Source organism: Anas platyrhynchos, chromosome 1, assembly GCF_047663525.1.
Source record: "Anas platyrhynchos isolate ZD024472 breed Pekin duck chromosome 1, IASCAAS_PekinDuck_T2T, whole genome shotgun sequence".
Taxonomy (NCBI): Eukaryota; Metazoa; Chordata; class Aves; order Anseriformes; family Anatidae; genus Anas; species Anas platyrhynchos.
The window spans coordinates 130799591-130827531 of record NC_092587.1 but is presented as its reverse complement, the minus strand read 5'-3'; the positions used below and the strand labels follow the sequence as shown (position 1 = coordinate 130827531).

The 27941-nt window shown below is 42.0% G+C and overlaps 1 protein-coding gene across 5 annotated transcripts in view; it reads right to left on the bottom strand.

Moving 5' to 3' along the window:
- The window catches only part of ARHGAP6 (Rho GTPase activating protein 6), a 317079-nt gene that overhangs the window by 137320 nt on the left and 151818 nt on the right, over positions 1–27941 (bottom strand). The window contains exon 1 of one of the 5 annotated variants that reach the window (XM_027447633.3): positions 24022–24344. The exons of 3 other annotated variants lie outside the window; for them this stretch is intronic. Coding sequence is in view for 1 of the 2 variants with exons in the window: in XM_027447644.3 (XP_027303445.1) it covers positions 24022–24066 (45 nt within the window). In the remaining variant the exon portion in view is untranslated. Of the gene's footprint in view, positions 1–24021; positions 24345–27941 lie in introns of those variants that run through there. One more of the 5 variants, XM_027447644.3, reaches the window with a different exon arrangement.

Genomic DNA, 27941 nt, shown 5'->3' with positions numbered 1-27941 from the left:
TATTTCATAACATGAAACACAGCGTGTTGAGCTGAAATCTAGCACAACTTAAAAAGGGAGCTAGGAGTAGATACAGCTATTGAGTCTGCTCCCAAATCTTACTCAGTTTTGTTGTTTTACAAGCAAGATTTTATAATTATTTTTTTCTGTTTCCTTATTATGAGTAAAAGATACACACTTAAGAGAACACACTTGCACCTATAAACCCATACATTGAATTTTGATAGTGAAACTCATTATCTGTGTTTAAACAGTTTGGATACCAGCTCACTTTTTGCTATCTGGTAAGGTGTGAATCCGGCCAGGATAATGACAGCTCAGTTCAGGACAAGGCTTATTCTTATCCACATCACATGCACAAACTCAGTCCACAGTACCAACTTCAACCCTGGGAATGAAGTCCCCTATACTTTCTAGCAGATCACTGCAGTTATATCAGTCAATCAACACAAGGCCTACAAGCCATCCACAGATGCCAAATGGTATGTAAATTAATAGGTTATGCACATTGCCTATGCTGTCCTTAGGACCTTCCCCTCTATTCAGCCTGGGTGAGACATCTGTTGTGATGTGGCCAGTTATGGGCTCCCCTATACAAGAGAGACCAGAACTAGTCTGGCAAAGGGCCATGAAGATGATTAAGGGACTGAAGTATCTTATACTTCAGTCCCTTAATCTCATCTCATTTCTTCATCTCATTTTAGGCTGCACCGATGGGCTGAGGTCAACTGTATGAAGTTCAACAAGGCCAAGTGCCGGGTCCTGCACCTGGGGCACAACAACCCCAAGCAGAGCTACAGGCTGGGAGATGAGTGGTTGGAGAGCTGCCAGGCAGAGAAGGACCTGGGAGTGATGGTGGACAGTCGGCTGAATATGAGCCAGCAGTGTGCTCAGGTGGCCAAGAAGGCCAACGGCATCCTGGCTTGTATCAGAAACACTGTGACCAGCAGGGCTAGGGAGGTCATAGTCCCCCTGTACTCGGCTCTGGTGAGGCCGCACCTCGAGTACTGTGTTCAGTTTTGGGCCCCTCGCTACAAGAAGGATATCGAGGTGCTTGAGCGGGTCCAAAGAAGGGCGACGAAGCTGGTGAGGGGCCTGGAGAGCAAGTCCTATGAGGAGCGGCTGAGGGAGCTGGGCTTGTTCAGCCTGGAGAAGAGGAGGCTCAGGGGCGACCTTATTGCTCTGTATAAGTACATTAAAGGAGGCTGTAGAGAGGTGGGGGTTGGCCTGTTCTCCCATGTGTCTGGTGACAGGACGAGGGGGAATGGGCTAAAGTTACGCCAGGGGAGTTTTAGGTTAGATGTTAGGAAGAATTTCTTTACTGAGAGGGTTGTTAGGCACTGGAACGGGCTGCCCAGGGAGGTGGTGGAGTCACCATCCCTGGAAGTCTTCAAAAGACGTTTAGATGTAGAACTTAGGGATATGGTTTAGTGGGGACTGTTAGTGTTAGGTTAGAGGTTGGACTCGATGATCTTGAGGTCTCTTCCAACCTAGAGATTCTGTGATTCTGTGATACAAGGACAGGCTGAGAGACTGGGAGAAGAGAAGGCTCAGTGGATATTATCAACATGCAGAAATATCTGGTGCAGGGAAGTACAGATAGAACCAAACTCTTCTCACTGGTGTCCAGTGACAAGACAAGAGGCAATGGGCACAGACTGAAACACCTGAAATTTCACTTAAAGATTTATTTATTTTTAACTGAGGGTTATCAAACACTGGAGCAGGTTGCCCAGAAGGACTATGGAGTTTCCAGCACTGGAGATATCCAAAACCCAACCAGACACAGCACTCAGCAACCTGCTGCATCTTACCCTGCTCTGAACAGGAGACTGGACTATGCAATCTCCAGAGGTGCCTTAAAAAATAAATTAAATAAATAAATAAATTTAAAAAAGAGTTATCTCCCAATGTTTTTCTGGTATAAGTCATATTAGACAGTACATTTAAAACTGGCAGGAATGCACATAAAGAAATGTGATTATTAAGATGATAGTGCCATTCATTGAAGCTTATCAGTAGACTTGAGTAAGTTATTACTTTCATTCTCCACCCTTTCCAGAGGAAGGAAAAACTATTTTAAAACCATAAAACTTCTGCTGTCAGATAAACAGCAACTTTTATCTACAGTAGCTTACCATCCTGCTGAGAAAAAATCTAAGTGGCAAAATAACATTTAGAACACAAATTAGTATATCATGCTATTTTCCCCAAGCCTGTACCACCATTCTTGGATTTTAGAGGGTATTAGCATGCTAATTAGAACGTTGTTGAAATAAAAAGTACCTATCAAGATAAAAAGTATACCCAATAGAATATTCAAAGTTATTATGAAAACAAATTTATTTATAATGCAAACTGATAGCATACACTTTTTCTTTATGCAACTTAAAGTGTGCTGGCTGCAAGCTCATACTTCATCTAAATGTGGCCAATGAAAACCACTGCCAAAAGCAAGAGATCTCCTTTAGGGTACCAAAAAAAAAGAAAAAAGAATGTAATAAAAACATTTGCCTGAGTAACTCATTAGCAAACTATCCAAGAAATTAATAAGCTAATTTCAATTTAAAATAAATCCATCAAATTTAGGTTTTATTTTACTATTTTATGCCAATGTTGGGGCTGACTCAAAAGAATTTTAATTCACATCTGAATGTGAAGTTGCCTGAAACTGTGGCTAGGGAAGGAATCCAAGGAATCAGTTCTGGTCTTTTACTGCAAATCAAAGAAAGCAGTTCTCAAAATAAAAACTGACATTTTCTGAAGTCACAAAACAATAAAGATAACCAAGACCGTTGCTTTCTATGAGTAGCTTATGCTAATCTCACTGCCTCAAAATTCCTCCAGAGTAGAGTGGTAATTTTCCTTTGTAGTTGAGGGGCAACCGCATTTGAAACCCACAAATATTGGCATCTACCTGACCCCAAAACTCAACTGGGAACAGCACTGCCCTAATCAAGTCTCCGGCCTTGCCTTCTTACCAGGATACATTTGTATGTAAGTTTTAATTACAACTCAAGGTCTCCTGACTACGTTCTCCTGCAGAAAGGCTTTTAAATTTGCTGAAATTATGAACTGTCTACTCAACTTCGTGTCGTATGATACTTTCACTCATGCCAGAACAGCATCACCTGTTGAGTTAAAGGAGGCTTATTCATTGTCAAAGAGAGGACAACATGGAAAGATGGCATGAATCTGTGTCTTCAAACAGCCTTTGTAACAGACGTAAAGAGGATGAACTCAAGTTTGGAAAGCATTTATCCAAAGCTGGATTTAGTCGCATCCTGTACTGTCTGCACAGTGGTATCATGTTAATAACTGTTACTAATAAAACACTGTGGAGTCCTATAAAATAGCTAAGGTTGTTCTACCCTCTGTGTCATGATGGTTACAAATGAAGTCAACGCACAGTTAGACAGCATTCAAAGTCTAGCAGTAAAGCCGTTTCCAGAGGTCAAATGAGAGACACCTGAGAATGCTTAAGTGGTGCTGAAGCATCTGACAGCCCAGCAATGTCTGGAGAGAGGGTAAAAAAAATCCGAAGACTTCTTCAGCTGATGCCAGTGAGAGAAGAAACAACTCCCATTTGTGTTAAAGGGATTAGGATCAGAGCTTTGCAGACAGACATACACTCCGAGCCACACAGAAACCAAGTATGTTTTAAAAGTTCCACATGTAACAGGAGCAATGCCAAAAATTTTATCAGGATAGAATTTACTGCATTACATTCACTCATAGCCAGATCACAGCTCACAGACTGATACCTCTGCTGCAAAGCAGCCTCAGCTAAGCCAAGGCCATTCCAGAGGAGTTTCACAGATGAGAAGATGCATTAAGAGATATTAATGTTTTGCTAATTTAAGTGATACTGCAGTAAACCCACGATAAAGCCTAAATTAATAAAGTTTAGAACAGGAAAAAAAAAAAAAAAAAAGAAAACAAGAATGTTGTATCAGCTCACAAAGCCACACAACTGTCCATCAACCCAACACACATTTTATACCATCCATGGATCAGGACTAGTGCTGGCCCCAGTGCCAGCCAGCCAAACACCGTGCCTGCTGGAAGGGAAGTGAGGCACGATTTGGAAGCCAATAATTGAGTGTTTTTAAAACCCTCTTCAGATCCTTCTCTGACAGCCTGGCTTGCCTATGGCTGTACAATAGGATTACACGACATACTCCCCAACATTTTGAACCAATTTTAGGGCAAAGAAACTGTGAAATTCATCAAAACTCTGGCTAATTTCCATGGAGCATTGCACTTCTGCTGCCATTTCTGGTTTCTTTTTCACTCCAGTGCTTCACCTATCATTTAATTCACTTATTTAATGACTTATATAGCACCTACATCCTTAGCTATGAGCTATGCTTCTCATATATAGCCTTAAAAGGACTTGTTTGGGTTCACAGGGTGAGGGGGTTCCTTCTGAATGCACTATGTCAAGGTTGTTAGAAGCCAGCAGTTCCTGATCTCCCAATCCATTTTGAAGTGCCAAATTATGAAAACAGTCCACATGCTCTTTCTCACTAAATTTAGTTTTATGATATTCCTTGCAGCAAGTGAGAGAATCTGCATTTTGGTGAGAAACATTATGTGAAGTATTCTATAATTTTCACTTTAAAAGGATGCAAGAATCACCAGCTCCTTACAAACTTGACATATTCAGCACACACACACAAAAATTTAAACAAGTCCTTTTAAGGCTGCATAGCTTCTGCCTTTAAAAAAAAAAAAAAAAAAAAAACACTCAGATTTGCTGGACTGGGTTGCTAGCACTTCCCAGGGCTCTTCTCTGTCCCTGTATGAGAATCAAACTATGTTCTGCACTCATACACATGGGGACAAAATCCCATCCCACTCCCCACTAGAGGGGAAGGGATGACTGGGGGGACATTTCTTCCACTCCACAGAAACTTAATTTTTTTTTTTTTTTTTTTTAAAAAAAGTGCTTTATAAAAGGTGCGTGGGGGGAAAAAAAAAATGGGGAAAATAGAATTGGACTAGTTTTTACACTAAAACTACAAGCTATTTTTTGTCCCAGTGACACTAAAGCTCATTCATTTTATTTAATGCACTTAACTACAAAACTTTGTTTGCTTAAGTTCTACATTTCCTGCCCTCATAACACTGATATACTTTAAAGCCCAGGAGACCAATTGCTACATAGGATTTTATGTCTCAAAGTGATCTGCACACATTGTAAATACATTCTACTCAATAGAAAAGTATAGAGATGAAAATATATTTTTTTTCTCCAGTTTTTATGTCCTCCAGCACATTTTGTCTCCATGGATACATGAGGCTCTATTTATTTTTTTTTATTTACTCAGAAATGGGAGCCTTTGAATATAGATATAGATAGATATACACAATGCTAATAGTCCTTACATGCAGAAACCACAGTGCAAATCTTTTAGATTTAAAATTACTCTGTGAAAACCAATGCTTTTTGTGGACCCCACCAATTTTGTCTGGAATACATATTTTTTATTCCAGACAACAATTGTGATGACAGAACATGAGAACGACTCCTGCAGAACAGGACAAGGAGCACAGTCTGACGGAAAGGCTATCCAGAAGGCTAGCCTGCTTCCAGAGCAGAAGCCTCCTAACTTCTACCCTGAATTTATCTATGCCTAGTTTATGATTCATTCGTTGCCATTGCTGTGCTTTGACTGAAAAAAAAAAAAAAAAAGAGTTCTTTCTTTTTCTTTCTTTTCTGTTTACTTCTTTGATGTGCTCTCATCATCTTTCCTTTTGCTAGGCTAAGCGAAGTTATTCCTTTCCAGTCCTCAAGATCACAGTACCTCTAATTCTGTAAATGTTTTCTTACAGTTCCTCCAGACATGAATTTATCTTTCTGAACATGGGGCTTTAGAAACGTTCACAGATCCCCCATGACACTGTAGCAGTGCCCTAAGCAATGGTATAAACATTTCCCTTCCTCTACTGAAAATCTGACACCTGATTTATCCTCCAAGGCCTGTGTTGAGAAAAGAACAAAATACACACACTTCTGAGAAATGCAACAACCATTAAAGACAACCATCAACCATTCTGCTACTACATGGCCATGGTAAAATTGTGCTTCATTTTTCTCTCGTCTTCCATTCTCCATTATTCATTTTCTTTAATACTGACTTTCTTCTTCAAAAGCCTTTCACGCAACTGATGTCAGAATGATCTACAGGTGCCTGAGACACACTTTGCTTCTTCTCAACACTAAGAATTGTATTTGGTATTTTTTAATCATATGTGAGCAGCTCTGTAATGATTGATCTACCAAACAGCATTGAGATTAGATTTTAAGTTGTGTGTCAGCCCCTTACTGTATTTTGAGATAATGTATAATGACACAGCCAAACAACATTTGCAGAAAGAAATAATATATTTTACAAGAATAATCAATATACTTAAGGGAAGAATTCATACACAGAACTTCTGACTTCATGGTATTCTATGGTGATGTAGGGATGGATATCATAGTTCTCAAGATCCAGGAAGATCATACACTTAAGTTTTATTATAAATCAGAGATTCTATTTTTCCAGGCACTCACTTATACAAGTGATCTTGGTATTAATATAGCACCTCCAACATAACTGCTTGTATTGAGAGCAGAGGTAGAAAACACGTCTAGTTTTGAGGTCATATATAAATTGTTTTTAAGGTATACTACACCTTACTACACCTTCATAGCACTGTGACTTCATCTCAGTCTTTGTTTGCTTACTTTATTTTATTTCTAAATATGAGAAGCCTCTTTTATTTGTATCAGTTTCCTCTGTAAAGAACTCAGCCTGACTTCTGATAACTGTTACAGAAGCCTTTAACCTTCAAGCCAGAACTTGTTTTGCAGCATCTCTACTTACCCTTTATTCTTAAAGGGTTAATCCTACATTTACATCTCCAATAAGACATTTCCTGTATGGTTCAGACAGTTTGGGGACTTTTCTTTATTTATTTATTAAACTCTCCCCCATGTTTCACTCCCTTATCTCTTTAGCTTAGTTAATTTAATTAATTATTCCCTTAACTTCTGCTAAGTGTTTTGTTCACTCTTCAGTTTGAAATGAATTAAATGGTGAACATTTATTCCAGGACTGTTTTTACAGACAGCTCTTCTACAAGGTCACTCCTACGTACAAAAGCTAAGCCTGAAACAGAGTAATCTTTCCATTCAATAACTATTAGGAGAAGAAATATGTAGATTATTACATCCAGAAATATCTACCATTATTAATAGTATCTTCTCCAAGAAATAAAAGTTTCCCATCAACATGTATCTCCCAGTAGTATTTCCTTCCCTAGTTCTATCTTCTAATGCCAAGTCTGAACTTGGCATTAGGACTTTGATTCAAAGATCGAAGCCGAAATTCCTTTAAGTGGTATATTCTTTATTGCAGCGCTGGATGCACGGGGGATCTCTCCACCTATGGTGCATACCCAAAGCGGAAAGCAATCTTGAATTTATACAATCAATCTATCAATATTCTACAAGCGCCTATACATATGCATTACCTATCCCCGCCTTCCCTCGCTTCTCATGCTAATTAGCCTTTTGGCACCTTGCGCCTGCGTAGAGCCTCCCAAGAATTGTGGGCAGGGGTCTTTGGGACGTGGGCAGGGGTCTTTGGGAGGAAGACCCCGAGTCTTCCTCACAGTGTACTTTTCACCTTTGGTCAGGAATCTGCTGAATTGGCACGTTTCTTAATTGCGAGAGCTGGTTGTTGCTAATTCTTCCATTTGTTGTATCTTTATAATGAATTCCAATGTCCACTTTTGAGATTTATAGTCCTTACATTTGTTTCTCTGTCCGTCTGCCGCTTCCTTATCATGAGTTCCAGTGTCTTGTTTCGAGATATACAGTCCATGTCTGAGGATTGTCCTTGCCTCCCCAATGCCTCCTTAATCAACTTCAACGCCATCCCACTGCACCTGATGTCTTACTATCACAGAATATCATGAGTTGGAAGAGACCCAACAAGGATCATCAAATCAATTGGCACCACACAGGACTACCTAAAAATTAAACCTGTCCTGGAATTATAATGTAGAACAGTAGAGTACGTGGGTCTTCTCTCCACATGATCTACTTCCAGGCCTCTAGGAAATGGCATAATCTCACCACCTCCATGCCATTTGGTTACCTTGTGAACAAGTTGGGAAGCACAGTGAAAATTGTTGTTTTAGGTCATGCAGAACTCATTCAGAATCCATTTTTAAAGTACTCCCTAATGACAGAAAACTTGAAAACTTCAGCAACTTCACCAAGGCTTTCACAGACTTCTTCAGTTTGTGAATCTCCCTGACAAGATTGTCAGATAATTATAATAATCAAAGAGATGATTCTTATCTACTGAAGACAGATACATACAGATGGACAAAGTCTGAAGTCTTAATCTTGCTTTGGCATTTCAGAAGCACCTCTTACCTTTGTAGTGTAACAAATGCAGTTGTAAGGAATCTCAGTACAGTTATATTTATTAACACTTTGCATGAGTCACTATTTCAAAATGCCTTATGCTCTACTTAAAACCATATTGCCATTCATTTCCTTTGAACATTTTGCTAAGTGCTCCTAAAACTTTAAAGCCTTGGGGAAAAAGATGTAGGAGAGAGCCGGAACACTTACACTTTCAACAATGAGGCATACAAAGATCTGTTCCTCTTCTTCCTCATTCAGATTCATGAAATGTGAAAACCACCAGCAAAACAACCTTTTACTTAACGTAACACCATCCTTAAAATTTTACAAGTATAAATTCCATTTCCCACAGAAAATGCAACATATCCCCAGTGAGTGCACACAGCACAAAGGGCAATGGCATAGCACAAAGATAATGATTTAAAGTCTCAACTTCAGCCATGTAAGAGAGCAATAAAGCCAATACAATCGGATAATGTATGCAATTTTTGAATTAACTCAGTTTGCAACAGATTTTCTTTAAATAGAATGTACTGTTCTGTGCCTCTTTAATCCTAATTTTTTTCCTTTTATCAAGTGTGGCAAAACAGAAGGCATAGCACCAGCGAAGAACATGAATTAGGGAGAGGACTGAAGTTTGCTTTATTTCCTATATACAAGCTGCTCGCGCCAGGAGTTTCCCAGCCTCTGGCCCCTGCCAGTGGGACTGGTGCAGGGGCAGGGAGGTGCTGAGGGGCAGGAGGGTGCTCAGGCTGCAGCCCCCTGCAGGCATAACAGCAGCAGGGTCTCCTCTGCAGCACCCATCATTCTCTCTGATCAACACTTTGCCCTTTTCCTTTCATTTTTCCTGCTAGGCTTAGGCTCCATTTATAGCTAGGTCAGGGAGAGAGTGGGACCGAGGACATCTCTTCATTGACTTCAGGCCACGATACAAGCTCCCGCCACCCTGCTCTCCCAGGCAGTCACTTGTTTCCACGGCACGTGAAGCCCACACCTGAATAAAGCCACAAGAAGGAGGCAGAGGCACAGAATAAAGATGTCCATCACAGCAAAGAGCAACCTTCACATCCTCAGCCTAAACAAACCGATGGGGGAAAACTTGGGTTAAACATCAGGGCAGCAAAAGTGTAGCTTAAACTAAAAGATCATGTTGCCCCAAGAATATATTCAGGCTGATAGAAAAGATAACAATCAGTCATGGAGTTCTGGAAGGAGTACATTGAAGACAAGCTACTTCTGAGGCAGAGCTCAACATGTTTATTTAAGGGATTATGCACTGCTCTTTGCATCAGTAAGGGGCAGAAATCCATGGCCCAGGAGTCCCCTCCCCCCGGTCTCACATTCCTAGATATTGGTCAAATGGAATTTTGCTAAACTTTCCAAATATTTTCCTTCCAAAGAAATCACTTTCAGGCTTTGAGTAAATACGAAGAATTTCAGCCTCAAAGACCAATGCTCTTTATATAAGACACTATTACATCAAAACAAAATGAATAGGCTTCTTTGAAACCTTTGGGAAAAGGATCAGGCCTCTAACTTGCCAAACATGAGTAATAATTGCACTCGCTTGTTTCCAGAGCCCTTTTACTGTTTGCTATTGCCATCCTTTCTGAGGACGAACCAGATTCTCAGGGGAGCAATAATTAATAGACTCAGTCAAGAGATCATTTCCTCTGGTCCCTCCGCAGTGCTAAACAGCCTAAGTCTCCAGGAAATAGAGTAAAGTGCAAGCACTAAAAAGAATGCAAGTCTGCTGCAACCAGGAGGAAGATGTGCACCGAAGCAATGGGTGACACGCAAATGTTAAAAGAAACTCAAGAAAAAGCTATTCTCCTCCCTACTCCCGTACTGTTACCCTCGATGCTCAAGTTATTAAGATTGGAAGTACATGTTTCTGTGGTCATTTAAGAAGTAACTTACATACATTTATGAGGGTACAACCCAATGAGAACTGTTTGTGAGCCAGAAACCACCAAACACTCCCAATACATATAAAAACATGGGGCCTAAGAAGCAGCCTGTAGAATTGTGGCTGGCTCTCCCCATCACAACATCAAGTGGCAGGCAGAGTTTTGGTCTTGTAGCAGGGAAGAGGCACAAAAGTGTTAGAAGAAGACACTAGAAAACAGGCTGTCAAAATAATTACACGACCTGAAACCTTCTGGATAAATCATTTTCATGCATCAGATCCAGCCTACATGCTGTAAAAGGGGCATCCTTCTGCAAGCATAGCTGTGAGCAAGTGCGTCAATGCTATTACCAGAAGTTGCTTGCTTTATTTATACTTATATCTTAGCTTTTGATTTTTTTAATCCACAAAGGTATATTTTTCATTTACAGAACTCATGCAACTACTTATCCTGCTATCAGAAGTCCAAATTTTCATTATTTTTATTGAAAGACAGAAGTTACCAGTGAAAAGAGAAGTGTTTCAAGGAACAGTATTTTAGGGATGGAATTGACCAAGACTCACAGTTGAGCTGCCAGTTAACACTGAAAATTTTGCCACAGCCAGAAGTCACCACTATGTCAGGGAATCCAACCTTGCATTAGAATGCAGCAAGGAGCTCTTGTGTTTACAAAACACAAGAAATTCCCACTCATAAAGAGAAAGTTTCCAAACGGATAGCCAAATGCGATTTCAGCAAGTTAACTTAAGTATCTTCTAGCAAAAGAGACAAGCTTTCTGTTACATCCTCAAGAGACAAACGTGATTGATCCCCCCTCTGTCCTAAGTGGTGGCTATGCCACTGACATTTAAAGACTAACAAGAATAGGGTGCCTGGTCATCTTGTTGACAACCTCAAGTGAAACACTACCAGCGGAGAAATAACAGAACAGCATATGCAAACACAGTACTAAAATGCATACAAATATGTAACCAATACATTGTAATATATATGTGTGTATATATATACCCCCACACACACAAAAGACATAAGACAGAGACATTATGATATTGTCATTATGAGATTCTCTTTTCCTAAATCAATTTCTTCTTCTGAGCACAGCTCCTGGCTAAGGCAGTGGGAAGGTAGGTCTGCTTTCTGGCTTGGCCTTCACTCACGTGGCTGTGTCAGCAGGCTTGTTTATAGGCCAGGAAGATTTATGTGAATTTCTAACTCAATCTCTGAGCGCTGCTCTTCAGTTACATTGAGGGAACAAAGCTGCAGCTGAAGCTGGGAGCTAGCAGCCTCCAGGACTAATGAAAACAAAGCCCCTGGTCATTAGTTGAGATGTCTGTTGAAAGGACTCTGGATTCACCAACTACTCATAAGTGGGATGGATCTCCTTCAGCCTTTTTTTTTTTTTTTTTTTTTTTTGTCTCAGCACAATTTCTCTACAATGAGGTCTAAGGCATTAGATCAGCCCAGAACGCGCATCAAGCAGTGGTACAGGGCAGCCAAAGAGCTGGTGGTCCTGCAGCAGCTTGAATAACTGTAACAGGGTGACAGGCAAAAACAGACATTTGTTTTCCTACTTTTGCTTCAACCAGAGACACTCTGAGGACATAAAGAGAAAGCTTGCATAAAATTAACTTTGTCTGATCAACGCGATCAAAAATGGCTGTTTCTTATCTGCTTATTTGGAGCCCAGTTGAGAAATCGCTCTTTGCAGTTCAACATTTGTCTAAATACCTAAAAACATACTGTGATGAGTCACAGCATTTGTTGTTGCCTTCCTCTGGTCACCCTGCTTAAGTTGCACTCACACGTACTTTAAAATGGATCCACAAAGATAGCTAGAGGCAAGTTCAGGTGGAATCAGAAAGCGAGTATGAATAGCAAGACATTAATTCCTCATAATTCCATTAACTGCAGGTACTTATCCCAGAATAAATGTGACCTCCTCTTCTGTCCCTTGCTTTTGCATGCTTAATAGATCACCATCAATCCTACTCATTTAACAGAAATGTGAATAGTATTACCACTAGCTGAAAAATAAAGTTTCACGACAGAAAACAGCAAGATGAGTCACCAAAACAAGATGACTTGCTAGAACCAAGGACATACACACTTCCAATGCTGTTACCTCTGAATGTACCAAAACACATTAAGCACTACAAAGAAAGCTAAGTACAAGTTCTGCTTCAACAGATCATAAGTTTGTTTTTTATTAAAAACCATGGAAATGATGTGCTTGAAAAAAAAAAAAAGGAGGAGGGGCAGCATAAAGGTTACTCTGAGAAACTTATCTGCTTGCTTAAGCAGGACACACTGTTTCTGATTTTTAGTTAACCAAAATAGCTCTAAAATTACAGGGTGTGTTTCAGATCAACAGTTTGCTCTAAAGTGTTCAACTCCACCTGTGCGCTGACTACCTGAAAGTATTGATTTGCTTTTTAAAACAAGTAACACAACACACTTTAATGCTGTTCTCTGTAGTATATAATACACTGAGGTATCAGTTCATACAAAAATAACTCCAGTTTTGCAGTATAGATTGTCAATGATTTTAAAGGAAACTTATAGGACATACTGTTTAAATAAAATCAAGAAGGGAACCATGATCAAAAGAAAAACGCATCCTAAGAGAATTACTGAATTATTCTAAAACATATAGATAAAAGGCATTTGATAAAAACACATTTTTCAGTTGTAATAATTATATGGGACACAACAGTGTAAAAGGCACTCTAAGGTAGGAAAAAGACTAATAACTTTACAATTTGAGTTTTCATCAAGACATAAGTTACTGGCTGAGACGCTTGCAAAAACATTGCCTCCCATCACCCTCACAAAAAAAAAAAAAAAAAAATTCAAAATTGACCTGAGACTGCACAAAATCTAAAACAAACCTCAGCAGTACAAGTTAACCCAATAACTTCTAGCAGATGATTCAGATGTCTGCGTGGAAGATATACCACATCCGACTTCTTGTACTGGAGCTGGGGGTGCACACAGGGGCACACAGGAGAGAATGATGCAACATTAAAGAGAACACATATAAATGGAAATGGAAAGAGGAAATGGATGAAAACCTACTTTAAACAAAGACCACATGAGTAATCCTAAAAATACTGAAACCATTCTTGCCCTTGTTAAACAGCCACGTGAATGCCTGGATTTTCAGAAGCAATGACTTAAATCTGCTCCCACTAAAGACGAAATGTGTTTTACTCCAGTGTACTATGAGCAAACTTACAGCATTTGAGAAAATTTCAATCAGAGCATTTATAACAAACTGTAAACAACACATTAATCCTTGTAACAGGAAAACTTGACACAGAGCAGCCTGGTGCCCTGAGGAAAAGAACAGTGGCAGATCAAACACCAAACATCTCACTCACATGAGAGTGATCAACACCATGCAATGCCAATCCATACAAGGAAAGGGAAAAAAAGGAAAAGGCAGGGAGAGGGAATCATTTGTATTTCAGTCTTCTACATCTTTGCAGCTGAAACCATCCATCACCAGTGAATTTGAAGGGTTCGAAACAGAGCCCCAACTTGCAAAATAACACCAGAAAAAAAAGTTCTTTTAGCAAAATGCATACTATAATTTTCAAAACCTCACAAAGTAAATAATTATTGTGCTGTATTTATTTTAATGAAGATGTAGTGCAGGCTAGAAAACTGATGAAAAGTAAAATACTTCATCAGAAATAACATAGGATCGGTTGGGCTGCTGATGCACAGTTTTTATGAAATGGCTGTGGATGGCCTACAGAAGATCTGTATTTCACAATGGTTCATTTTCTCATTTTCTTGTTAGAGAATTTAAGAGACCTTTAAAAAAAAAAAAAAGCTATAAACAAAAAGCCATCCTCAGAAAGACGTTACTAAAGGAAAGGAATTCAACGATGTTTCTGCAGATGGAATTCCTTTTTCAGGCATGAATTCTACAATGATTTAAACAACTGGCACAAAATAGGCCAAAAGAAAGGTATATGTAAACTCTGCTTAATGTTACATGTGAATTAAGGTAAAAGGTACCATATTTACAGACAGAGATAAACTGTAAGGGCTTCCTGGCAGTATTATTTCTTGCCAAACACTTTGGGGTTATGCATAGGGACAGAAAACAAAAAAACTGCTTGCTACTCATCAGATGTTCTCTCTGTGTTTATTTCAATTACTCTCTATTTACTCTATGAAGAGAAACATTGCCCTTTACCTTTTTCAGCCCTGCAGAGAGAAAAAGGAGTTGCAACGACATATGCAAGCATTTCTCTGCAGTTACAATTACCGGGTATTTTGTACTGGCAAACGGAACACAGCCTCAGGCTTTGGCTGGCTAAATTTACAGGACCAGATACTAGGAAAGGCCTCTTTTGAAATCCAGCTGAAATACCAAAGTGCCTTTTTATGCCATCACTTCACAGAAGAACATGTTTGAACACCACTGTGCCATATTTAAAGTAACAAAGATGGGTCCTGCACACCTGGACTTGAGAAAGCCTGCACCAATACAAATACAGAATTAGATCATTTGAAGGCCTAATGGCAACGCGTAAATGAAAACTGATGCAAAATGGTGTGACACAGTATGGGAACGGCCCAAGTTCAATCCAATGCAGGAAGGGCTGCAGTCTTGACTCCAGCTCAGTCTCATTTACAGTCTAGCAGGTACACTGTGACATCTTTAATTTATAACCAAAGTACCATCCCAGCACTGAAGGATTTAAATACCCTCCAGCTACTATACATGTATAGTCCTATAGCTACTAGATAGCTACTATAGTCCTCTCCAGAAGCGCAGTATATGGTTCTGTTCATCACAAGCACCAATGACAAAGTCTCCAGGTTTGTGCAGAAAGACTCAATAAATGGAGATTCCCAAATTTCCCCTACCAAGAAAGTCTTTCAAAAGATCACAGAGCCATCAGATAATTAAAATATTGCAAGGACCACTTCTGATGCCATGAACCACCTTTACTTGGATGATTATTTGCCCTTAGTAAACTCACAACAGGGAAAATTTCCCCCAAGAAAATAATCAGCCAGAAAGTAATTGCCATCTGATCAGCAATCAGAAAGGACAACAGCACCTTTTCTGTAAGTAAACGTAACCAACTCACACTCTCTTTGGTAAATTCGGTAACAAAAGCATTTGACAAGGTAATATGCAGTTACAGAGGACTGCATAGTTTGCTTTTCTTTAGCCTTTTTCTCTTCTGTGATTCTGACAGAGATTAACTCTCCTCATTGCAACATTTTTATCATCTTAAATTCCCCATAAATACAGAATTTGATACTGCTTCACACGGACTGTGTGATCACGTGTGGAAAACGATGACTAAAACACAGATACATTCTGCAAGAAGGTAGGAAAGGTGGCAATCAAGTTGTCAGCTTTGCATCTCAGTCTGTTTTCCTGTGCTCGCAGACTGAATTTTAGATTTATGTGTATTTAAAATCAGACCTCTTGAATACACTTCAGGACAAGGACATGCAGAAAAACTGCATACACATTTATACTGACTCATGGGGCCACATGACCCTGCATGGCAGCAGGTGAAATCTGTTGCTGTTTGCTCCTGGGTAGCTCAGGCTTCTATACTTAGTTGCACCAGGGGTGTTTTAGGTTGGCTATTAGGAAGAACTTCTTTACTGCGTGGGTTGTTAGGCATTGGAATGGGCTGCCCAGGGAAGTGGTGGAGTCACCATCCCTGGAGGTCTTCAAAAGACGTTTAGATGTTGAACTTAGTGATGTGGTTTAGTTGAGGACTTGTTAGTGTTAGGTCAGAGGTTGGACTTGATGATCTTGAGGTCTCTTCCAACCTAGACAATTCTGTGATTCCTGGCAGCGAGCGGGGCGATGCCCAGCCATCACGTGGGGCTGTGCAGCAGCCTCTGCTGCCCCTCCAGCAGTTACCCCAGCAGGCAGCATCCACACAGCTCCACACTGAGTGTTGGGGGCCCAGCTAGGAAGAGCATCTCTTCTTCCTGAGCTTTTAGTGGAAGGAAGTATGGAATCCAGCTGCTGCACCCCAGGAGACCCCCATCCCACAGTAAGAAACTGAGCCACGCTCCCTCTCCCCAACCACCTGTTTGCACCCATTCATCCACGTGTGCTTAGATGCTGGAACAGGGCACACACACGAGGCTGAAAGCACACCCAAGGCAAGCACTCCAACAGGCATCTGGGAGAGGAAGTGGCCAGCTCATCGTGGGGTTCCCAATCGCTCAGAGAGATCTCTGCTCGCAGATCAACATCTCCTGCACTCTGCCACAAGTTCCCCAGTACCATGCTCTGCGCTAAAACATTAAAAAACATACATATTTCCCGGGGGTGGGGACTATTTCCAAAATGCAGTATGTGCAGCTGACATTAAAGTGATACATAATCATGGTATGCAAATATAAACGACAGACTGAAATGATATGAACAGCTTAGTTCAGAGGAAAAAAGGAAACATCTAAGGGCAGAGGACCAATAAAAGGATGTTTTACCCAGAGGGTCACTGGAATGCGAGACAATTTGCCAAGGGAAGCAGCGGGTGTGGCTTCTGGTTCAGGACCAACATCTGGTTCAGGACCCATGACACATTTCAGCAAGGCAAGGACTGGGCTGCTAGTACCCACGGTTTCCCTCCTGCACAAGCTGGAGTTTGCTTTGTCTTCGTTCTCACAGACAGTACTACGTACCCTGTTCATTCAAGACCCCACCCGGACTGCTTAAAGATATTTTCAAGTTTTTAAGCAGGCTTAATATCTGTCTATCAAGCAATCATCCTCAGATGCTTTTCCACAGCTTGTGTTAAAACAAAGTGCTTTGCAAGGCTCAGGATTTTTATTAATAGGATCAGACTGGAAAAAATACCGTAATCGACTCAAATGAGAAGAATTTCAGCCTGCAATGATACTGCATCTGTATGCCAAGTCATGTACAGATGAGTGTAACAGGAGCTCTTACAAACTGTTGGGTAAAGGGAGAAAATAATCAACATTAAATGCCACCTAATTTATGCCTCTAAATCAAATCTGACAACCTAGACAACACAAATCTTTCTAAATATGTAAATCTTTGCCAATATTATACACTTATCAGCACCAAGAAAAAATTAACTGTAAGTTTCAGGAGATACAGACACTCAGGCCAAAGTTTGGATGCTACAGATTTGTGCCTATTGGCATTCTCAGCCCTGCACAATACTTGATATAAAAATATTTTAAAATAATATAAGAAAAATAAAAAACTGTTCGCATACAGTAAACAGACACTAAAGACTGGCTATAATCCAGGGGAACTACACTGTACAATACTGTCACAGGATCATCTACCTTCATGGCAGCACAGCAAAGATGATTGATAATCAGATGCAGGGAAATCAATATACAAAAAAATATAGAATGTTATTTAAAAGTAACCAACTGATGAAATAACAAACAGATTCCAGCATCACTTTCAAAGATTCATTCAACTGCTTCAAAAATGTAAAGCAGTCAACTATGAAATAAGAGCAGACCATTGTGCAGGTAGTTATAATTAGCACTTGCTCTCCCCATATACCTGAGGTCACTATCACCTGGACAGACCCAAACTTTACTTATGTTGCTGAAGGCAACTGAACACTGCACTGCAGTCTACTTAAGTACCATTGTAATACTCGATTTCTCATTAGCAGTTCCTAACACTTTTTGATTTAGTAGGGGATATATTCAGGAAATCCTTTCAACTGTGCACTGTCGATAACGTCTCAGATAGTAATCATTAGAAAGAAAAACATGACTTATTTTTCTTTTTGAGTCAGCCATTCCTGACAAGACCCAGGCGTCTCCCAAGGGAGCATTCAGATTTGACACCCCCTTAGAGAAAGTAAATGTGAACCACGTAGCCTCATCAGCCAGGGCTTGCTGCAGAAAGGTTTTCAGGTTCTTTTTGTGAGTAATACAATGCATGCACACCTCTTTTATTCCCTAGACAAGAACAAGTCATTTCACTTCATGGAGTGAAATGGCTTTCTGCATTCTCAAATATCATAGACAGGCAGTAATAGTATGAAATTCAAACTTTGAATATCTCTTTTCCAAGCCAGTGTGAGTTCAGCTGCATTACTACTGCAGAAGCAGTCATCACCACGTTAGAATGAGAGCAGAGGCCAGCACCCTCACAGCTCAACCACTCAGTGAGGAACAGAAGTAACTGGAACATGAGGGAAAGAAGCTCAAAGGTGTACAAAAGACTCCATGAAGCAGGTTGTTTCTTAGGTTATACATATTTTTTGAAATTTACATTCTAAATAAACGATGTTATGAAGAGCTGTGGCTGTCACAAATACTTTACTATTTTTATGTCACTGGAGATGAACATTATTAGCAAGTCCCCTCCTTCTTCACAGTGCTATACAAAGACAATAGGGTATAAGAAGTAACTGATGGACAAAAGAAGATAAATAAAAGGAGAACCAACTATTAAAAAAAATGTGTGACGTCAGTCAACCTCCATTTATACAGTTTCACTCTTTAGGCTGAAAGAAATGTAAAAAGCCATGTGTAAATTTCCTAAAGGTTCTGGGAAAAAGAACTGAAATACAAAACATCAGTCTGGGAGGGAAATACTGACCCCTCAGAGTCTAAAGTTTTTACTTTAAGGGTAGTTCTGTATCAGACCACCTTCACATCTGAGTGTCTCCTAAAGATAAGCACGAGTTTCCACACACCAGCTCTTTTAGGAAGAGAAGCCTTACCATGTAAAAGTGCCCCGTTCAAAATCACCAAAAAAGGACATGACAGAGACTGAAATTCTCAGTCCTCCTCTTGCACTTCATCTGCACGGCTGTCCCTCCTTCCACAATGGCACAAGTTGCTGGGTTTGGCCACAGGTGACCTTGCTGCTCTCACAGACTCCCTCAGTGTCATGAGGATGAAATCTCATTCATGCAGCTTTCTGAAGGACTACTGCTGGTTGGTTATATCCCCTTGGAGAGAGGTGTAATTGGTGTAAATTACACCAGGGAAGTGCACAGCCATATCAAAGCCAAAGGACCCTGCGTCTCTCTGAATAAAAACCCCAAAGCTCAAGTCTCACATACAAAGATGCTGTTTAATAGAAGTAAGTGCTATTGCAAGAGCTGTAACCGTGCTGCAGTGATGGATGATACTCGATAAGAACAGGCAGAGAAATCAAATGAAAGGGCAGCTTCACTGTCTGCCAGTACTAGGGACGGACACTTTCTCTGTGCTTCAGGACACCTCTGTCCCCTGTACGTGGGGACAGACTAACAGGGCCACATCAGCACAGCTCTGCATCTGACCTAATGCCTAACAGCTTGGCAAATGCAACCTGCATTGGTCCCCATCTGTTCTCCCACATACACAATAGAAAGGCAATTTATATACAAGTATGCATGGAGAGCCCTGGGAATACATAAAGAGTTCAAAAACTGTAAAAATACATATATTTATCAGAATCTGAATTGAAGTTTACTTTTTAGAACTTCCTAAAAGCCTGTGATGCACATGAGAGCTCTGTGTCTTCTCCTCTCATCCCGACTGCTCGATGTTAACTCTCTGCCACTTTGCACGGTTGATAGAAGCTGGCTGGAGCTACTTCAGAGTCCATCAATCCCAGTCAAAGCTTGGCCTTGGTGTTCTCTGCTGAGCGACAAATAGCACTCGTTTCCTATGTTTATATATGTTCTTTAGAGATTAGCAATAAAGCACTTACAAATGATTACACTTTTACGTGAATCATCCCTGTCAATGAGAATTTCACCCAAATGAAGAGCGAAGGATTAGGCTCAACAGTGATCACAAATAATATTCCTCCAGCAAAAAGCCCCACACAAACGTAGTCAGTGTAAGTCCCTGACAAATTAAATCTGAGAGTGGGATGCCAGAAATTTGAACACTTAATCATTCCTCTTCTGCGAACTGCCTCTTCTGCAACTTGCTTATCTGATCAAGATGGAAGCGTTCTTCACAGTTCCCTAATTTGAAAAACACCTACAGAGCGATTTAATTTATTTTTTTTTTGAACCAGTTACCACTGCCTTTGAGTACTCGAGTATTAGAAAATAATGCAGCTGCCTCCTACGAAGCAGAGACACTTAGCTTCTGGTGGGTTCTTGCCCACCAGACTCATTTTGAGTTTGATGGGTCCTACTTTGATGTCGAGCACAGGCCAAGTCCCACGGCCTCACCAAGACCAACCACATGAGTACGGCGCAGTTGGCCTGCACAGGCACTGTTGGCCTCCTGGCCTGCTTTTCTTGCACAGCTTCCCTTGGGGGACCTGTGGGGAACAGAGGGGAATCAAGCAAATGGCTTTGGTGATGGGATCCCACTCACAGCAGCCCTTTTCTGGAAGGGCCACCCAGCTTCTTCTCGTAATGCCAGTGGTGGGAGAGAATCCAGGATGCTCCAAAGAAAGAAAACAGCTGGGAACAGCCTGCAACCACGAGGACAACTTGTGCAGTCTCAAGCCAGATCCCCAAGGACCCAAGCCAAAGGAGAGGCCAGGATCAGGCCAGACAAGTGATCCTGGCAAGTTTCATTCAGCCTTGGGGCGGCTGAGTATGTTGCTTTAAAGAAAATAAAGAAGTTGATGTAATTAGTCCTGCAAGATTAATTTCTTGAAGGATTTACTGTCACCGCTGTAATAAATGTGGTTTGCTTGTGGCACATAATTGGTGTTAAAATCGGAGTGGCTGAAAGCTCAAGTCATCAGGCAACGTGTCTTGAAATCAGAAAGGCAAGCAACTCTTTAAAAGCAGATTTTTGCAAAAAGCAACCAAATCTACAGGAGGATGTCAGCACTCAGGTCCTCCTCAAAAAGGGAGCTCTCCAGTTCTAGCTCATGGTTTCAAAGCGTCACCATCAATCTCAGTATTGAACTTAGAATTATTCTGTAAATTAATTTTGTTATAAATAACTATCACCATCACTACAATTAGACTATGGGAGGAACACGTCTATTACCTTCTTTTTACTCCCCTCTATGCTCCAGAAAGCATTCTGTGTTTCACCGCTGTCATAGTTGCCATTGCAAACTTGTTTCTTCAGTTTTCTGCATCCTTCCACCCAGACTGAGATTTCAGGTGGTAAAAACAAGCAGAATATCTGCCCAGCTTACCAGCAAAGGGACAACTGCACACAATGAGACAAGCCAATACCCTGAATACTACCAAAGGCAGGGAAAAATTCTTCTCTTCCCAAAGCACTCTACGGGATGACATTCAAATTGGAGGTGACCTTAAGCCACCTCATACTCATGCCCTTCAGGGACCCAGATGTCCCCTCTCTCCAGCAAGTGGCAGAGCTCGAGCTGGCAGAAGTCCTGGTCTCCCTCTCCAAGCAAGAGCCTTGCTGCGACTCCAGATGAAGCCCTGCCATACCCTTTGGGACACAGCAGCCACTCCAAAGCCCTGCTCCTCTCCCCTTTCTTCTCTGGCGAAAGATGGACAGAGTTCCCCTGCCAGGGCAAACATCCCCTCCCTTGAGGGAAATCCCTTCTGGTAAATACTGGAAGACAAAACATGATGAAAAGATGCTATATCGAGATTCAGATAGCTATATCCAAACTAGACCATACTTGAAGCTTCCTGCTTCAGCCCACTGAGAGGTTTCTTGTGCAACCCCAGTGCTATTTTTAGTCACTTGTGTAAAAAACTACATTTTGAATTACCAGTGGATCTCTCTAAGTATAATATTGCTTTCTGATGTTTTAGCCAAAATATGCAAAGCAGTTTTCCCTGTAGCCACTTCTAAGACTAAAGAAAAAAAATATGAATTTAGAAATTAATAGGAAGGCATCTTGTGTCAGGAAGGTGGCCATCACTCTTCACTTCATGAAGTCAGTTGAAAAATGTTCCCAGAACATTTGGAGATCTTAATATCAGTCAGATATCACAATTCCGAGAACAGCTTAAAAATCAGATTGAATTCAGCAGAGAACAGTAGATGATTAATCAGGAAGTAGAACGAATCTGGGCCTAAAAACAATCAAGTATGGCTTATGTAGGCAATATACAGCAAGAGCGAGATATTATTTAACTTTCTACGAGTATTCATAAAAATACTACATAGAACTGAAATACTAAGGCAGATGCTTCTTTACATACCTTTATGGAAATCGTGAAATTTTAATTATCAGTCCTAAAAAGCAGAAGAACAGCCCTCCACATTAATCACTATAATTTGTTCTGTCAATAAATTAATTGCTATTAAATACTATAACACTGCATAATTTTTATTTCACAGTTATCAAAACAATCCAAGAACGTGATTTGCAGCTAGACTGTGTAATTACCCAAAGTTAACAAGAACGGCAGTAAGTTACAGTTAAGCAGCAATTACAAAGGCCTCAATCCAACAAAGCTCTAAATTCTTAGCTTATCTTCAGGTCAACAGGCAGTTGATTTCAATTAGGCTGCTCACAGACAACACCAAGCACGTGTGTGGATTATGCATAGCATCTAGGTCCATGCTCTCTAAACAAAGCAGTAACATCGCCTGCAAAATTCGCTGTCCTCTTAAGTGCTATGAATCATGTTATTATTAAAATATTAGCATATTTTTAAAAAGTAAACATACTTGATTGTAAAATAGTAGTAGTTTAAAATATTCAAAGGGTTCTTAGGAGCGTTTTCCCGCTGTCTGTAATAGGAAATGTTCTTGGATTGCTGTACAGCAGTGGTTTTTGCAATGCTGGTGACGGTCACCGAGGCAGCTAGCCATCCTGCTTCTTGCTTTGCACGACTGCTGGCAAGAAAAGGGACTGATACCCAACGGCCAGCAGCAACGATGCGTTTGCAGCTAGCAGATGATGGTAGAGGGACAAGCGCATCCACAGGAAGCAATAAAAGTTTCAGAGCTAGCATATGACGGGGCTGTTACGGGTCTACCACGTGCCTAAACACAAACGGGGCCGTTACCCTCCTACAAGAAGATTCCTATTAATTGGATAAGGAGTTTCCCAGCAAAATCACTGCCGCTACTCACACGGGATGCAAAAGTTATTTGCCTGCAGATGACCGCCTTGCACAGCCCACCGCCACCCCTGGGAGCTGCAGCGCTACCCGGGGGGCTAAGCGACGTGCGGGTGTGCCGGCATCCCAAAAGCAAGACGTTACCAAAACGAAAAAAAAAAAAAAGGCAGAAAACCCACAACCCGCTAGGGCTCTGGGCTGCAGACACGAGGTTTAAGGGACGACAGAGTCAAGGGGAGAGCCCCGTTTAGGGCACCGGGGGAGCGTAGTGCTCGGGGAAGCCCGGAGGAGCCGGGACCCGCCGGGGGGGCTGCTGGGGGCTCCCCGGGCCCCCCAGGCACTCGCCACACGCCCCGGGGCGAGCAGCGGGGTGGCCGCACAGCCCGCACGCCTTTGCCCGCCGCCGCTGGGTATTCACGAGGAGGCAGACGGGTGTTTGCAGGCAGCTTTCTTTTTGCCTTTTTTTTTTTTTTTCCTCCCCCCTCTGCCCGAGCAACCGCGAAAATGCTCCTAATAAGGCCAGCAGAAAGGAAGTGGCTTCTCAGCAGCACAAGCCCCAGCGAAGGAAATAACAGCACCGGCTGCTCGCACCCCGGACCCCCCCGGATCCCCCACACCAGGGGGGCGAGAGGCTCCGCTCCGCGCAGGGGCCAGCAGCCTCCAGCCCCCCTATGAACCCCGGATCTCCCCCAAATCCCCCCTGCCCGGCACTCACCGCGTAGCGCAGCGCCGGCTTCTCGCCGAACACCGAGTCCCCCATGGGGCCGGGGGGCGATGGGGGCGACCCGGGGGGGGCTGCTCTGTCCTCGGGGCTCCGCTCCGCTCCCCTCGGGGCTCCGGCAGCGCCCGCCCCGCTCCGCCCCGCCGCGGGAGCCGGCAGCCCCTCGGAGGAGGAGGAGGAGGAGGTTGAGGAGGAGGAGGAAGAGGAGGAGGAGGAGGAGCGGTGCTTTCGGCCCTCCCGCCGCCCCGCCCGGCCGCACCTGCGGGGCTGCCCCGCCGCCACCCGCCCCAAAGCGTCCCGGCGGGCGGCCGGGCTCACCCCGAGGGCTGGGGATAACGCTGCCGGCTGCTGGTGTCTGTGGTGTGGTGTGGGCTGCCCGCCCTCCCTGTAGATGTATGCTGTGAGGTGTGGCTGGGGAGGGCTGGCTCACCACCCTGCCTTGAAAAGCGGAGCCCTGTTTCGTGGTGCGTTCGTCCCTTTACACGCGTGTGTTTGCACCGACTGGGGAAGGGGAACCCAGTCCTGCACACGGTACAAATCGGGTTCTGCCCTGCTGTAATTCGCTCCGACTCGCCTCGGGAGGCTGTGGCATCTCCAGCAATGGCAGCGTTAAAAAGCTCCCTCAGAAGTGACCGAAACAGGGAGACCCATCCTAAGGGATGGGCTAGATGCTTTCCTGAGGCCTCTTCCATCTTTTGAACCGGTTTTTCTAACACTTTGCAGAAATTTGTTTTACCAGTAACTCCCCCAGTTACGGTGAGTTCTTCCCTAAAGAAATGATGTATGTGAAATTAACGAGCTTTACTGGGTTTGACTTATCTATAAACAAAAGTAATATCATTCTTGGGGAAAAAAACCAAACAAACAAAAAAGTTTGTGAGTGAATATTTTAGCAAAACAGCTCAGAATACACACTGGATCAGCTGAGCCAATGTTTCTGTGCTCTACTGATTATGTATGTCCAGTTATGGATCTTCTATGGGTTTTAATTCCTATTGCAGAGGAAAACATCCTTAAGGGTTCCCATGGTTAGGGAGGTAATTCTCAGCTAACTTTGACTCAGGCAAAGCACGGAGTATCTGCGTTTACCCATAAAATCCATTTTTGTCTCTTAAGCTGTGCTAGTGCCCTTCCAGGAAAATGAGGCTGGGTAGGTATTTGAACAATTGCAGGGAATGCATCAGAAAGCAGTACCCAACAGAAATAAATGTCACATATCGAACATTTCAAATCAACAGGATCTCCAAGCAGGCAGGCAAAAAAAATAATTTTAAAAAGAAAGAAAGAGAAAAAAAAAAAAAAGAGCTGAGTGTTTGCTTTCCCCTTCTGAAGTTCTGCTTTTTATTTATTTTGGGGAGATGGTTTCATCCTGACAACTCTACACACGCCCCATGCTCTGACTCCTAGTGTTCTTTTCGCTCTGCTCTGCAGCCATGGCATTTATCCACAGGAAGCAGCAGAAAGCAGACGAACAAGGTTAGGAAGAGGCAAATAGTTTTTCTACCCTCAAGCTTTATAGCATCACCACCTTTTTAGCCATACCTCCCGACAATGGTCAACACAAAAGGAAATGCTAAACATCAGAAAATGTTAGGATTAAAACACGGGGGATATATTTCAATAAACACCCCGAAGTGAAAAAAAATAATAATAATAATAATAGCATATGGAGAAGAGACCAGAAATAATCCACGACTAGAAGGTATAGAAGAAAAAGAAAAAAAAAATAGCAAATGCAGAGATGCAGAATTTAGAAGAAACAGTGCAGTTTAGGAAAAGGCAAAAAAACTAACAGCAGGAAGATTAAGACTGTCCCAGAAGAGGCCAACTAGAGGAGAGGTTTTGCAGGCTGAACTTGTCTGCCCAGGCAATTTACTGTCACCAGGAAGGAGAGCCTGGCTCGGTGACCCTCTCCATCCCCCCGCACCCGGCAGTGTCCTGCCACTGCCTCCCCTCCCTCAGCTTCAGGGCTCGTTGCAAACTAATGCTGCAAACTGCACGTTCCTCCCGTGCAGCAGGCTGAATCAGCTCGCCGAGGGAGGAGATGAGAGCCAGAGCTGGCACAAAGGAAAGCACGAGCTTGTCTCGTTGGGAGCAGGATACCGGGAGCAGAAGAGGAGTGTGCATGGAAGTACGTTTTCAACTCTGACAGGCTTTTACAGCAGCATAGCTAGGACTGAAAATAACAAGTATGCAAAGAGAAGAAATAAGTAGAACTTCATACAATGACAAACAAAGAGTTGTGGGACAAAACTTAGCAGTTCCACAGAGGGCTGTCAACCCAGAAAGGTGCGAGTTTACGAGATGTAGGCTTTCTGTTACCACAATACAAAAAACAGGGAGAAAATGATTCCTTAAGTATTTCCATTCAGAGTATCGTATAGGATTTGGTAAGTTGCAGGTATCAGAAATGTAAAAGTGCAGTTCAACATTCTTCATCAGCTAGTAACAAATTTTAAAGCTAATTGCAGAAGGTGTTTTCAAAGGCCAGACCTTAAAACAAAATCTTCCTGTATTTTCAAAGCAAGATGTGGTGGTGAGTATCAAGTTAGCGTATATTGTATTTATCATGGCCAAGGTGTCTACCTGACTTCAAATTTCACAGGATTTAAAGCGCAGCCCTGATCTGCAATGAGGAGTAACAAGCTGTGCTGTGCTACTCGGCTGCTTGTCCCCAGTTTAAGCCATTTAGTTACTAGGATTAACACGCTGATCTTTCACAGCAGTTTGAGCTAACTTTTCTTTTCCACATTCCTTCCTTTTTCACACTGGTATATCGTCCATCCCTGGTGTTCCTTCCAAATTGCCTTCCTCCTCTGATAATGGGTACCCAATGAATGCATGCAACTCACTTTGGAAAGTGTAAACTTTCCAGTTCAGCTTCTCTTAATAGGTCATTATAAAACATATTCCTGTACACTCACTCCAAGGACACTCAATCAAGAAAAAAATATATAAGCCAGAAAAAAATCAGTAAATAAGTTTAAATCCTTTTCTGTTGTATGAAATACTGTGATACTTTGTATGAAATACTGCGCTACTGTGTTTTTTTTTTCTTTCCCATTAGTTTTCCATGACTACACTGTTGTTGTTTCTTACACTGCTTTAAGAAGCTATAGCCTATGCTTTACACCTAAAAATACAGATTACAGTAAAAACTTCACTCCTTCTTTCCTATGTATCACTTATTGTTGACAACAGAAAAAGACGAATATACCATGTTTCAAATACAATTTAGTTGCTTCCATCTGGTAAATGAGTAGGTAATCGAATATTGGTGTGCTGATCATTGATGATGCCAGTTTTTGTTTTTCAGTATTGCTCTGCAGACCAAATGCTTTCTCCACTCTACTTGCTCTAAAACAAAAGAAACCAGCTGTACAGTGTCAGACAGCACACAAGAATGAAACTGAGGAGAAGTGACTTCTCCAAAAGGACTCCTGGAACTAGTGACTCAAGCTGTCTGATGTCACATCAGATGAGGTAGGGAAAAGTTTCCAAATCCACCCTGTTACGGGAAGGAAGCCAGCTTGGTCCTTACGGCAGAAATGGATTCGTCTCACCTACATGTATATTTAAACATCTACAGTGTGCACCTCAAGTTATCACCCAAGTCTTTCCTACTCCATGGGAAGAAGCAGAGACATCTGATGGACAGTTTACATCATTCCAAGCAGGCATCAAAAACTGATCTGATAAATTGCTCCCTAGAAGCACCTGCTGCACTCGGCTGGGAGCCCATGACAAGTAGTGCAGATGTCTGCCCTTCAGGCATCCAGTGAGAAGAAGCCCACGCTGGGAGCTGCAAGGGATGGGGTCAGCCCTTAAATCTCACTTGGGGCTTTCAGAAAAGGTCTTAACAGTCTCACCACCTTGATTGTTTTTATTCCAGAAAGCAGGGGTGACAGCACTTA